Raw genomic sequence first — 12,275 nt, 5'->3', positions numbered from 1 at the left:
AAAAATATTTTAAAACTTTGATATTTGTAAAGCTTAATTAAAATTCTTTAAGCCATTTATATTTTACAAGATTAATCAAAAGCTTATTTTTTCTTTCTCATTTAGTTTATGATACTAAAATTGTACAAAAAAAAATACAAATTAAAAGCTATGTAGACATGTTAAAAAAAAGTTGACAAAATTAAAAGTCAACTCAGAGTATTAGTATAATTTAATAGTATTGCAGTCATAATAATAATAATAATAACAGTAAAATTATTATGGTCATAAAATTTGCACTTTTTAATTGAAGCACAATATGTTACACTGCAGGACTCCAAGTCAAGTTTCCAAATATGTGTCAACTACCCATGAAGCTTTCAAATGCAAAAATACAGCTTTAAAGCTTCAAATGCGTCCATGTGTGCAATGTGTCCCAATTACAGAGTTTCCTGGAAGAGTTTGTTGTATTGTTGACTCCCAGCTGACATGACACTTCTGAGACTGAACCAGAAGTACCTCTGCGCTTGAGGGTTCCTTGGCCACTCCAGAACTGATTTTTTATACAACCTCTTTCTCAGTCTGAGGTACTTGGAATGACAAGGCATTTTCTCCAAGAATATCAGTACAATAACATCATCCCTTTCATCCATGAGTCGCTGGTGGGCCAGATAAAACGCTGTCCTGAAGCTGCCGCTCCTGATGTATCGATTGGTCAAAATGAAAACAGTGCGTTTACTCAACTGTATGCTTTGGGAAAGGTTTTCAATGAGGGGACATCCAGGAACCCAATCCCGCTCTTCCAAACAGAGTTGCATCCCTGGGTCACCCTGGTCTTCCAGTTGAACACGAAGCTCTTGCATGACCCACTCATGAACGGCTGGATCAGTCATATCGTAGACAACAAAGGCATCGTAGACAGTGCTGTTGGAGGAAAGCCGACGGTATCCCTTGAGTTTGGCCAAGCAGAAGTGGTAGATGTACCAAACATCCCAAAGAAAGAGATGGCTGGAGATGGTGAGCGTTAAGATGCTAAGAATCACAGAGGTCATTAAAATGCAGAGGATGATGGATAGGGAATTGTGTTGGCAGGCTTGGATGTTGAGGAAAAGCACACTTTGACCTTTTTGGGCACTTGGTGAAGCACAGGTGACGTCCATTGCAAGGCGTGGGATGTTCACGGACGTCCGGTTAATCCATCGGACAAACCACGTGGCATTGCAGGAGCACACAAACCGGTTGTTGTTCAAGTAAAGGGTCTGCAGCTGGTCGATCACATTTGCTGGGAAACTCGACTCATCAATGAACTGGATGCGATTGTAACTGAGATCAAGGACCTTGAGGCTGAATGCATCCTTGAGAAAATTGGGAGTCAGTTTTACAATGTTGTTCTTGTGTAGAACCAGCGTTTGGATTGATTTTGTATAGTTAGACAAGCATTCAGGAACATCCGTCAGTTGATTCCCACTGAGATCTAACAGTTTTAGGTTTTTAAGGTTTGCAAGTCCCTCCCAATTGAATGACTTTAACCGGTTGTTAGTAATGTACAGGTCTGTGAGGGTGTCTGGAAGACCTTCAAAAACTTCTAGTGGGATGAAGTTCAGGTTGTTGCGAGAGATATCAAGAGACTTCAAGGACAAAAGTTTCTTAAAGTAGTTGGCATACCTTATGTCTCCGTCTCTCCACAACATATCAAGGCGGTTGCCTTTGAACTCCAAATGCTCCAGAGAAAAACTCTCCATTTCTGTGTTGGTGGATGTCGAGATTTGATTATCGTTCAGGATTAATTTGTTCAGCTTACCCAGGTTCTTTGTAAAATTCAGCATATGGGTCAAACCCTCAGCCACGAAGTAATGGCTGTTACGGCTGATATCCAGAACCACCAGGCTGCTCAGTTCCTGAAATGCTGAGGAGAACATCAAATCCAGACGATTGTCTGAAAAGTCTAGATATTGTAAATTCTTCAAATGGACAAACTCAGAACCGTTCAGACTCTGGCTCATGGCGTTCCCAGAGAGATTCAGACAACTCAGCTCATCAAGATCCAAAAATCTAGAATGAAGGAAAAAGATGTTATTCCTACTTATATCCAATGTTTTTCCAAAGGAACTACATTCGTTGTTGAAAGGACTTGAAATCCAGAGTTCCTTGTCTTTGTATTTGCAGCTGCGTGCATATTCGTCGTAAAGGAAGTAGTGCATATCCTTGACTTCTCCACTGTGGTACTGTGCACCTTGCGTCATTGGAGAACCATAATGGTTTACTCTGTGATTAGCAAGCAAAGTTTCTCCTTGAGAAGGCATTGAGATTTTGTTGTCGGACAAGTTGATGATTTTGAAGTTTTTCAGGGTCCTCAGGACGCTGAGATGTGCTATCTTTATGAAGTTTGTGCCGAGATCAATGAGCTCCAGTTTGTTCAGTTTAGCCAATGGTTGGATGTCTTCCTGCTTGAGTTCTTGAAACACATAGCCTCTGATTCTTAGGACTTTCAGAGATTTAAGGTGATGGAATGATCTTGAAAGGTTGAGGGCTGTAGGATACACCTGGAGCTCGTAATTGAAAGACAGATCCAACTCTTCTAGATTAGGCAACAACGAAGGAAAGGAGGTGCATGTTATCTCCTTAGCCAAAAAGTTGCTCGAGAGGTCTAGAAGACTAAGTTGAGTCAGATTTTGAAACCACTCAGAAGGAATGTGTGTTAAAGAATTACTATGAAGCCGAAGAGTATTCAGGTTCTTCAGGGTCTTGAAGGAGTTTGGATGAATCTGAAGGGGAGCGTTATTTGGGCATGGAACGCATGGGAAAGGTGCATTATAACAACGTGGACAATTCCCACTCAAGTCCAGTATCTCCAGCTCCGTCAGGTTGTGAAAGTCCATCTCTGTTATTGTCTGAATATTGTTGTTGTACAGGTACAGCTCTTTGAGGCTGGATGGGAGTTGGTGGGGGATGTAGGACAAGTTGTTAGACTTCAGAGAGAGCAAAGTCATCTTGTCAAGCTTCAAAAATGCATCCTTTTCGATATAATATGATGTGTTACATGGGTTCCGGAAGTAGCAGTTCTGGCCGAGATACAGTTTTTGGATATTTGTTAGTTCTGTCAGATTCTCCTTAAGGATTGAATAAATACTATTGACCTCGAGACTCAGAAGCACTATGTTGGAAGGCAGGCCCTTTGGTATGCTGGACAGCTGGTTACCATCCAAATAAAGCGACTTGAGGTTCTTTAGCTTCCAGAAGGTGCCGTTGTCAATTGTCAAGCTCTTGGTGCAGACGCGGTCTTTGGGTCCGACCTTGATTGGTACGCAATTGCAGCGCAGGTCGATCTCAGTGATGTTCTGCAGTTTGTGAAACGAATCGTTTGTGATATGGGGTATGTGGTTGATCGTTAGTGTCAGGTTGGTGGTATTCGCTGGGATTCCCAAAGGAATTTCGGTTAGTTCTCGTTCAGTGCAGTTGACGGTGACCTCGCTCCCATTACTAGCCAGAGAAACGTCACACTTCAGACTTTTGGGGTACCACTCGGCTGCATCCAGCAAAAAGATGAGACCAGCAAAGATGATGAATTTCTTTTCTGTCATCTAAAAGAGGAAGATAGTGTGTGTTAAAATGTAGAGTAATGATCATACAATAGAGTCTATATACAGTAATTGTCATTCACAAACTTATGCACTCATTATGCACTCTCCGAATGTGAGGCACACTATCATTTCATATGTACCCCAACATTGTGCATATTTGTACCAAATGGTACATATTGCATTTTGAAAGGTACCATAAGCATGTATGTAGGAAGGTTTGTTTTGTGAGCTGTAGCAATGGATAATGATTATATTAAGAGCTTCATCTGTGTTCAATTGCATTAAGCTGGATTCAGATGTATGGCATCAACTTGATAAATTGCTAAATGTTTTTTTTTTTGCCCACAGCTCTATTTAACACATAACACATTTAACATATTTACAGTAACTCTAAATATATTTTCCCCCAAATCAATGCGCAAAATGTAATTTTTTTTAGTTAAGCTGATATTTATAGCATAGTTTTAAATATGTGAAAATAGCAAACGTTTTCAAACATTCAGGAAATAAACTAACATTTTATGAATATACTGTATTATACTGTATATAGTGCGTTAAGAAAAATGCACTTGAGACATGATGACTATATGAGAGAGCGGAGTACTGTAAACGAAATAAACATTCAATTACTTACCATCTTCATCAGACCTTGGGTTCTCTTTTGACATTTGTGGCTTGTTGTTCAGTACTTTTGATGGTTTGTCAAGTTGCACACCCTGTGCTACTTGAAGAACAGGTGTCTTTGACCAATGTTAGACCACAAAAAAAAAAAAAAAAAAATTACAAACAAAAGTGAGAGTGGGTATATTTAACCGTAACATCCCCTTGAAAACAAAGTTGTTCTGAATCTTTTTTCCTTGTATTTCTACAAAGTGATTATATTAACAAACTTATACCGAGCAGCATTGTTATCTAAACTTTTTATAATGGATGAATTATATTATATATTATATGTTATTAGAACAATATTGTCACTGAAACACCACCATAAAGAGGAACAACATTAGTTTCATCCTTTATCTTCAGGGACAAGTTATGCACTCGAGATTAGTCAAAACAATGTCAGGGGTTTGCTCAAGTTCTGCTATGATTTCTTAATAAATGAAAGCAAAACCAGAAAAAGTGAAGCACTTCAATTTTAAAATGATTAAAAATATTCTCTCTGTCCAACACAACAATTGCTTCTTCAGCACACAGAAAGAGGAAGAGTATTTAAAAAAAAATGTTATTCACATGCTATTTATAAATTAATTACTGGCATAAGACAGGAAATAAAATCACTTGCTAAGAAAAAAAAGAAGACTGCACGAGATCACAATTTTAAAGTTGAAATATTTAATGAAGATGATTCAAATAAACTACATTACGATTATTATTTAAAGTCAGTATGAAATCAAAATGGACCTATTTACTTTCTTAAATTACTTTCTTGGTTTTACTGTGAACAATTTTTAAGTGCAGGTTATTACAAACAAATAAAAAAAGTAATATTATTTCAGCAGAATGTGGTAAATTATTCCACCTCAAAAACGATTTATCAACCACTATTTTCATCAAATCATGGATAAAATACTGTTCTACATTTTTCTTGAAGACATTACACAGGGAAATACATCAGATGACAGTAGTTAGAATGTTTTGAGAACGATGCTTAACGTTGACTTTAAATTGTTTAAGTAATGTATGCATAAGCCAGTCAAATAAGAACAGCGAATAAAACAGTGCAAGTTGAGAACAGAATTACAGTTTACAGGTCATATAGTGGCTTAAATTTATCCTATTTCTGAACGTGAAGCTCTTCTGGTATAATGACTAAAATAAAAACATGGAACAAAACAGATGCATCTATCAGGTGCTGCGATATATATATTGTCTTTTAAAAATTCTATGTATTGTAGAATATTTCCTTTTCATTTTACATATTACACAAAATATACACAAGCACTGTTATCACAGTGGATCGCAATGGCCGGATTATCTCGATCTTCATGACAAACGTACAGTATGCATGATATCATATGGCTTTACTATGGCTAAATAAAAGCAGTGATTTTCAATGTACAGAAGTATGGCCCTTGCTGCAAACAAATAACAGCGTGCCGAATGCAAATGTAGCTTATACTGTAGCTTAAATAACTTTCCAAAGTCTCCACGCAAAGTAAATTAAGTGACTTCCCGAATCGCTTCAACTAGCGCTTTGAAATGTTCTTTTGCTGCTTAACAAAAAATCCCCAGAGCTTAAAAGCCCTGTACATGCAGTCTAAGAGAAAGTGGCGAAAAAGAGACATATATGAAGTGACCAGTGCAAGAATTTCTCAGAGCAATGTACAGTTCTTATTCCGGGATTGTGTGTCGTCCAAAGGAATCAGGAGATGGACTTGCCTTGCTCCACTGCTTGTCGTCTTAAACTTGTTTTCTGTGCTGACTTCTGTAATATCACACGATCTGCAATTCGCTTTCATTTCAGGAGCTTAAAGTCAACAAGAAATCAAAATGTGATCCCATTTACTTTCTTAATGCACATTTGTGTCTTTCCAACTCCTTCCCTCCAACCATTCTGGCACAAAATACCAACTTTTTGCAATCCAGTTCTGGCGGATACAAAACGTCACATTATGGAAGCCAAATGGGTTTTGAGTTTCATGTTGACTTTGGGAATGACAGTGTTGGAATGAGCTCTTTCAAAGGGTTTATTGGGTGATTACAACCAGTTCCATAAAAAGTGTCAATGCTCCCTGAGCCAATAGTTGTCTTAAGATTCCTTTTCTGCCTCCCTGAGGCAACCAGAGCGGGGGTTATTTGAGGCCAAGTGCAAGAATGAACAGGGAAGCATTCAACACCTCCGATCACCTCTGGTTTGGCACATAGGAAACTGTGCTATGGATGAATATGAACGTTTCGTGAGAGAAGACGACGATTCTTCCATTTTACAGGAGCTCCATCTGCAGCATGCTACACTGGGGGAGGAAAAAGAGAGGGATAAATTAGTCGGCCAGTATTCGTCTCGTAATTTCATGCTTCTGGATATCTGAAATCCCCTTAAAGTTCCTGCTCATCCTGATTAGACATGATAAGGTAATGACTGAAACGAATGACGTCAATGATAAGCTGAGGCGGGATACTTCAGAAACATTCTACAAAAGGCTTAATGTTCCACATCAGGAAATTCTAATTGCATCCTAAATCTTAAAAACTTTAAAATACTAATTCCTGATTTAAAGGTGAAGTGGTCCATTTCTGTGACACTAATGGTACTGTATAGAATTGTATAGACTTTTCTAGAAAATATCTTCTTTGACGACAGATGGGTAAATGACCATTTTACTTTTTGCTGAAAAACCTTTTAACTGCAGTTTATCTACTTTAAGACAATGCTTATAAATAGCATTGACTTCCCCTTTTTACTGCATTGAATCACAAAGTACAAAATCTGGTCAACAGAATACACCTCTATGTGTATTTTCTCTATAAGTAATCTACAATAATTAGCATAAGTATTCATCCCTTTTTATAATTGTTTGTCATAAGTATTCAACCCTTTTAATAAAATGTCGGAATTAATCACTGGTGCAACCTTCGTATTGTACATCACATAACTAGTTAAATATTTTTTGTGTACTCAAGGACTTTCAATTGATTGTGACATAAATGAGTCAGCACTGTGGAAGATCATGCAGAAAAAAAAAACCATTCAGCTCTATGAAACAGTAATTGAAAAGCACCAGGCAGGGATTTCCATGTCATTGAGTTTCCCTTGGAGTAGCAGTTTAATCAATAATTAAAAAATATATGACAGCAGTAAATGCACTAAGAACAGGGTGTTCTCAAATGGTGTGTCATCTTGCATTGAGAAGACGGATGAAGGAAGACACCAAGAGACCAATGTTACAAGCTCCAGACTGTGAAAATAACAACAGCTGCTGCCACTGAAGAGAAGCTACTGTTAAAAACGTCATGCAATATTTCGGATACAGATATGCCAGAAGAATAATCTATCAGACTAAAAAACATTTTAATGTATAATCAGAAATGTGAAGGTTTTGAGGCTGGAGGGCCAAAAGAATGGAGCAAGATATAGGACTCAGCAACACACATGGAGCTCAAGGAAGACGAAAACAAGAGCCCAAGCATAAATACAAAGATACACAGGAAAGACTAAAAAAAACAAAAACATTTATGTCCTTTGGTGGTCAAGAGTTTACGGGCCAATTGCACCATATGGGTGCAAGTTACAACTTACCCTAGTTTTGAAAAAAGGTTTCTTACTTTCAATTTACTGTATGCACTATATGTTTTCCCATTGCACCTTGTTATTTACTTGAAACAACTATTCATAAACTATATTTACAGAAGCCTCCAACCAGGAGTAATGGTTGGAATAAAATCTCAGATTGATAAATTCTTGTTTTACCTGACAAACTTCAATTCAAGAGAGACAACATTATTTGAATAAATCTCCTTTTATTGGCTTTGCATCACCAAGCTGATCTAAAAAAAATCAATAAGTTTTACCTTTTTGTATAAGTGTTTATTTATTGATTCTTATTCATTTCAAATAAGGTTTCATGATTAAGTAGTATCATATTTTCCATATGCATTACTTTAAGGAGAGCTGACCAGCTACAGACTTTATTACAAACTAACTAGTAGTTAATATTCCTCTAATGTGGAATATACATTTAAATTTAAGAAAGAACCTAAAACAGCTGGTGCAACTTGACCTAGACCTGACCCCAAATAATTAATGTTGCATGGCCTTCATGTAATCTGACTGAGCCTACTAATTTCTATGAATATGATTGGCGGGAAAAACATCTTCATGCAAATTTGAAGTTAAACTATACTGTAACAGACTCAAGTTGAAACTGTTAAATACTGACATTTACTGCAATTATTTAATAAATGTAATGCATGTTTACATAGAAATAGGTTTCACTTTGATATGAAAGGATTATGTTTTAGTTGATCAAAGCCCAAATAAATCCATGATTCCATGTTGTAGAAAAATAAATAGCCAAGGGGTGTGTGAATACTTTTTATAAGCACTGTAACATCAGCTTAAAGCTTGAAAGACTAATATTAAGGTAGTTTCCCCAACACTATGAGGGACAGTTAGTCCAATTAGGTTTGCTTCAATTTGAATCAAGACGAGGGCTATAAAAATCCTTAACTTGCTCACCAGCTCCAACTAAATATTAAATGATTCAGCTGTTGAGCAACAATGTTAGTCTCTAACTCCACATGGTCAAGCTTTGCAGATTCTCCATAGCAAAAATGAACAGATGGATAATGATGTCATTAGGTTAGTTAAATGTCGCATTTGACAAGTTAAACGTTCAAGCTTGGAGTACCTGTAGTTTCTCTGATCTTGGGCAATCTTTGGCATCCCTCTCGGCCTGACTCTTGGCCAGCCTGTCCATGGTGCTTCCGAGAAAACGTTCCATCTACGCTCTGATTTGGATATCCGAGACCTTTCAGAGAGGACTCTCCATGCAGATGGACGCTATCCACTGTGCACAGGGGAGAGTCCATTGGCGTCACGCTGCTACTGCTTCCTGTACTGCAGCCGGCATCGATGGACGAACACTGGGAGCTCTGGAGGGAATGAATTCCCTCGTTCTGTAAAGACGACATCCTTTTGGACAAGTGGTACTCGTATAACCGTGTCACTTCTTGTTCGGATGAAGCTGCCTTGCTCTGTTGATGCTCGTTCCGGGCTCTTTCAGTCATGAATTGTTCTTTGGCGGGGGAACTTGTGTTCAAGTCTGTTGAGTCCTTCAAACTGGCTTTTTGCATTACCCTGTCTGCATGCAATGGACCACCATCGCCAACTACCTCAGAGTAAACGTGCTCTTCAGATTTATTATTCAGAATCATATGCAATCTTTGATTGCTTTCTTGAAACGCATAAGACATCCTCTCCAAGTCAAAGGGACCTGAACGCTGGGAATCCAGTCCATTGAAATTGTTGTACATCCCAACAAGATCCTCTGATTCTGTGATGTTCATCTGACGAGCTTCCGCTTGGGCGCTCAATTTCATCCCATCATCTTGCTCCTTGAGCTTCCCCTGCGGCATTCCCATCATTATGTCCCTGTGCATTTTGTTGAAGTAGTCCGTCAGTGACTTGGTTTCCATTGTTTCTGGCTCCATCTCAAAGTGGTCTGAACAGAGATTGGCAACCGCGGCGGACTGGGAGTCATCTAGAGACGCCCTGACCTCACACGGCACCAAGCGAAACTCAGTCTCCTCTTCAGCTAGAGATTGGTACCCTTCGGCTGTGGCTACTAACATTTTCAGAGAGTTTTCGGAGAGTTTCTGAGCTGCGGCCAGCTCTGAGCTCTCCGTCATTTCGGACGAATTTGTCTCATTCCCAGAATCAGAAGAGGACTCAGGGCTAAAGGACCGAGATATTTCTACACCTGTGTGTCACAAAGAGACAGACATTTTAGCCATCACACAATACACACGTATACTTTAAAATAGTTTATTTGTACAAAACGTTGAAGGTTATGAAATGCAACAAATAAGAACATAAATAATAAAATACATTAACAAAAATGAACCACAAATCATGATGAGATCTCAATTACATTTCTAATAAAGCAAATGCACACTGAATACATGGGGGTTGCATTGAAGACAATGGAATACGGAAAAACATAACCAAAATAAAGGAATGGCTGGAAAGTCGACATCAGTGAATAAACGTTACAATAGTGTAAGAACCTGAACTATTGTCCGATTGTGGATGAGACTGTTCCTCAGAGGCCGCCAATGCCTCCAGAGCTTGTAGTGTGGAGACAACGGCGGCATTGAACACTTCCCCGGTCCCACCGGCCACTTGCGTCGGAACCGGATCGATCAGCGACACAGGGATGTCATTTTTTATGCCCTTTCGCTCTTGGTGGTCATCTTCATCTGAGCTATCCCTGAACCCTGGCGGCGGAGCGGCTATCGCCAAGTTTAGAGACTGCAACAGGTCATCGCTGTCCTCCTCGTCATCGCCCTCTGGTGGCGGCGGAAGCGAAGTGAGGTCAATAATGTCGTCGCTAGATTCCGAGAGCGATAGGAGAGAGTTTGCCTTGTCCTTTATCTCCCCCATCATCATCATCATCATGTCCTCCTCACAACTTATGTCATCGTCATCCTCTGCATCATCCGTAGTCTCGGCGTAGCAGATATCACGCAGCAAAGGCTCCTCGATGCCTTCCGTCGTACCAAATATCTTAGCGTCTCCGTAGACCATGTGAGAACCGTACTGGAAGCCGTCGACCTCCAGTGATGCTTCCAGTGGCTTGTAGTCCTTCTGTTGCGCGTACATGTACCGGTTCTCCTCCAGCACTTCTGGGATGTCCTCCATCAGTCTTTGGTATCCCAAGTTCTGGGGGTTCACAGAGTCCAGCGGAGGATCGCCAAATATAAAAGACACCTTGGCGCTTCTGGGCGACTCTTGAGGTTTGCCTTTTGGGACACTGAAGTAGGGCTGAGGATGCATGTGGCTTGCTCTGCTCGTCCTCTCGGCTTTTTCGTCCCCATACATGCGATGCTGCAACTGGTGCATTTCAGAGACAGTGGGGGAAATATCAAACTCTCTTCGCCCACAAATGGCGTATTCTGGGTGGGGCTCGTCACATGCACTGCAGGAACTGTAATTCCAGTTGATTGCTTGCTGGTTGTGCTTGACCCTTGAGTCTTGTCCTTGGGTGTAAACAAAAAAAAAGGAGAAGACGCCAATGTTAGCATGTTTTAAAGTATCAGATTTAAGATTTAAACCATTTAAATATGGCGATTCTTTAACTTTTTGATTCAAATGACCCCCGTGGTCCAATGTAATATTCCAAATATTGGGCAAAAATATTCCATTATACAAGCCAAAATATATCTGTCTGTAATTACGACAAATCTGGTTGTTTTCAAACTCTTTATCAACCAAAAAACAGAGGTGTTTGATAAAGCATATTAAATTAATTTACCACTGCCTTATATAATAATATTTCAAGCTGACAGATGAATTGCTATATTGTTTAGTTCATGTGCATGCTCTTACCTGCAGTGTTACTGTTGTTCGCCATGTTGAAGATGGACCTCCGTGAATCGACCAGCAGTCTGTAATAACCAGCTGTCAAACAAGCCAGGTTCATAGCGTCACTGGATTCCATTATAAGTGTGATGGGCTGCAGAAAGAAGTTTAAATGATTTTAGTGATCCTAAAACTCCCTTAGTGGTGGTAAAATTATAGTAACAAATGTTCAAGAGCAACTTACTGCTCTTAAAAAAAAACAGTAGCCTCTACAAAAGCTGTTTCTTACAGAGCACATGTCATGCAGGAAAAAAATATAAGGCTAAATCGTGCGCACGATTTACTAATTCGTTCCCTCAATGTATTAAAACGTGCAAACGATTACTATTGTGTTCACTCAATTTGTAAAATGTGCGCACAATTTACTAATTCGTTCCCTCGATTTGCTAAATCGTGCAAACAATTGTGCAAACAATTACTATTGCGTTCCAATTTATTTATTTTTTCTTGCATGTCTTGTGTGGGGCTCCGTAGTTTCTCAATAAATAGTTAAATTCATTAACGTTAACAGTTTTTAGTTTTCAGTTCACGCTTGCAAAGCAATGTTGCAAACTTAAAGTACTACATGTATTGACTTATGTTTTATAAAATGAAGCATGCATATGTCAGTAACTATGAATTATTAAAACATG

At 39.0% G+C, this 12,275-nt stretch overlaps 2 protein-coding genes across 4 annotated transcripts in view; both read right to left on the bottom strand.

The window, feature by feature from the left end:
* Nucleotides 1-221: 221 nt before the first annotated feature.
* LOC127964769 (toll-like receptor 7) lies at nt 222-4,320 on the bottom strand. Its single transcript, XM_052565095.1, has 2 exons — nt 4,195-4,320; nt 222-3,560 (listed from the first exon to the last, which is right to left on the bottom strand). The coding sequence occupies exons 1-2, from the start codon at nt 4,201-4,203 to the stop codon at nt 420-422; spliced, it is 3,150 nt and encodes a 1,049-aa protein (XP_052421055.1). The 5' UTR covers nt 4,204-4,320; the 3' UTR covers nt 222-419.
* A 552-nt stretch (nt 4,321-4,872) lies between these two features.
* The window catches only part of LOC127964768 (FERM and PDZ domain-containing protein 4), a 58,590-nt gene continuing 51,187 nt past the window's right edge, over nt 4,873-12,275 (bottom strand). For all 3 annotated transcript variants that reach the window (XM_052565092.1, XM_052565093.1, XM_052565094.1), the window contains 4 exons: nt 11,611-11,737; nt 10,290-11,261; nt 8,912-9,982; nt 4,873-6,517 (listed from right to left, as the gene is read on the bottom strand). In XM_052565092.1, coding sequence (XP_052421052.1) covers nt 6,513-6,517; nt 8,912-9,982; nt 10,290-11,261; nt 11,611-11,737 — 2,175 coding nt within the window. In that variant the 3' untranslated portion in view covers nt 4,873-6,512. The remainder of the gene's footprint in view (nt 6,518-8,911; nt 9,983-10,289; nt 11,262-11,610; nt 11,738-12,275) is intronic.

The sequence above is a fragment of the Carassius gibelio genome, chromosome B9 (genome assembly GCF_023724105.1).
Source record: "Carassius gibelio isolate Cgi1373 ecotype wild population from Czech Republic chromosome B9, carGib1.2-hapl.c, whole genome shotgun sequence".
In the NCBI taxonomy this organism is placed as follows: Eukaryota; Metazoa; Chordata; class Actinopteri; order Cypriniformes; family Cyprinidae; genus Carassius; species Carassius gibelio.
This window is presented reverse-complemented; position numbering and strand designations above follow the sequence as displayed.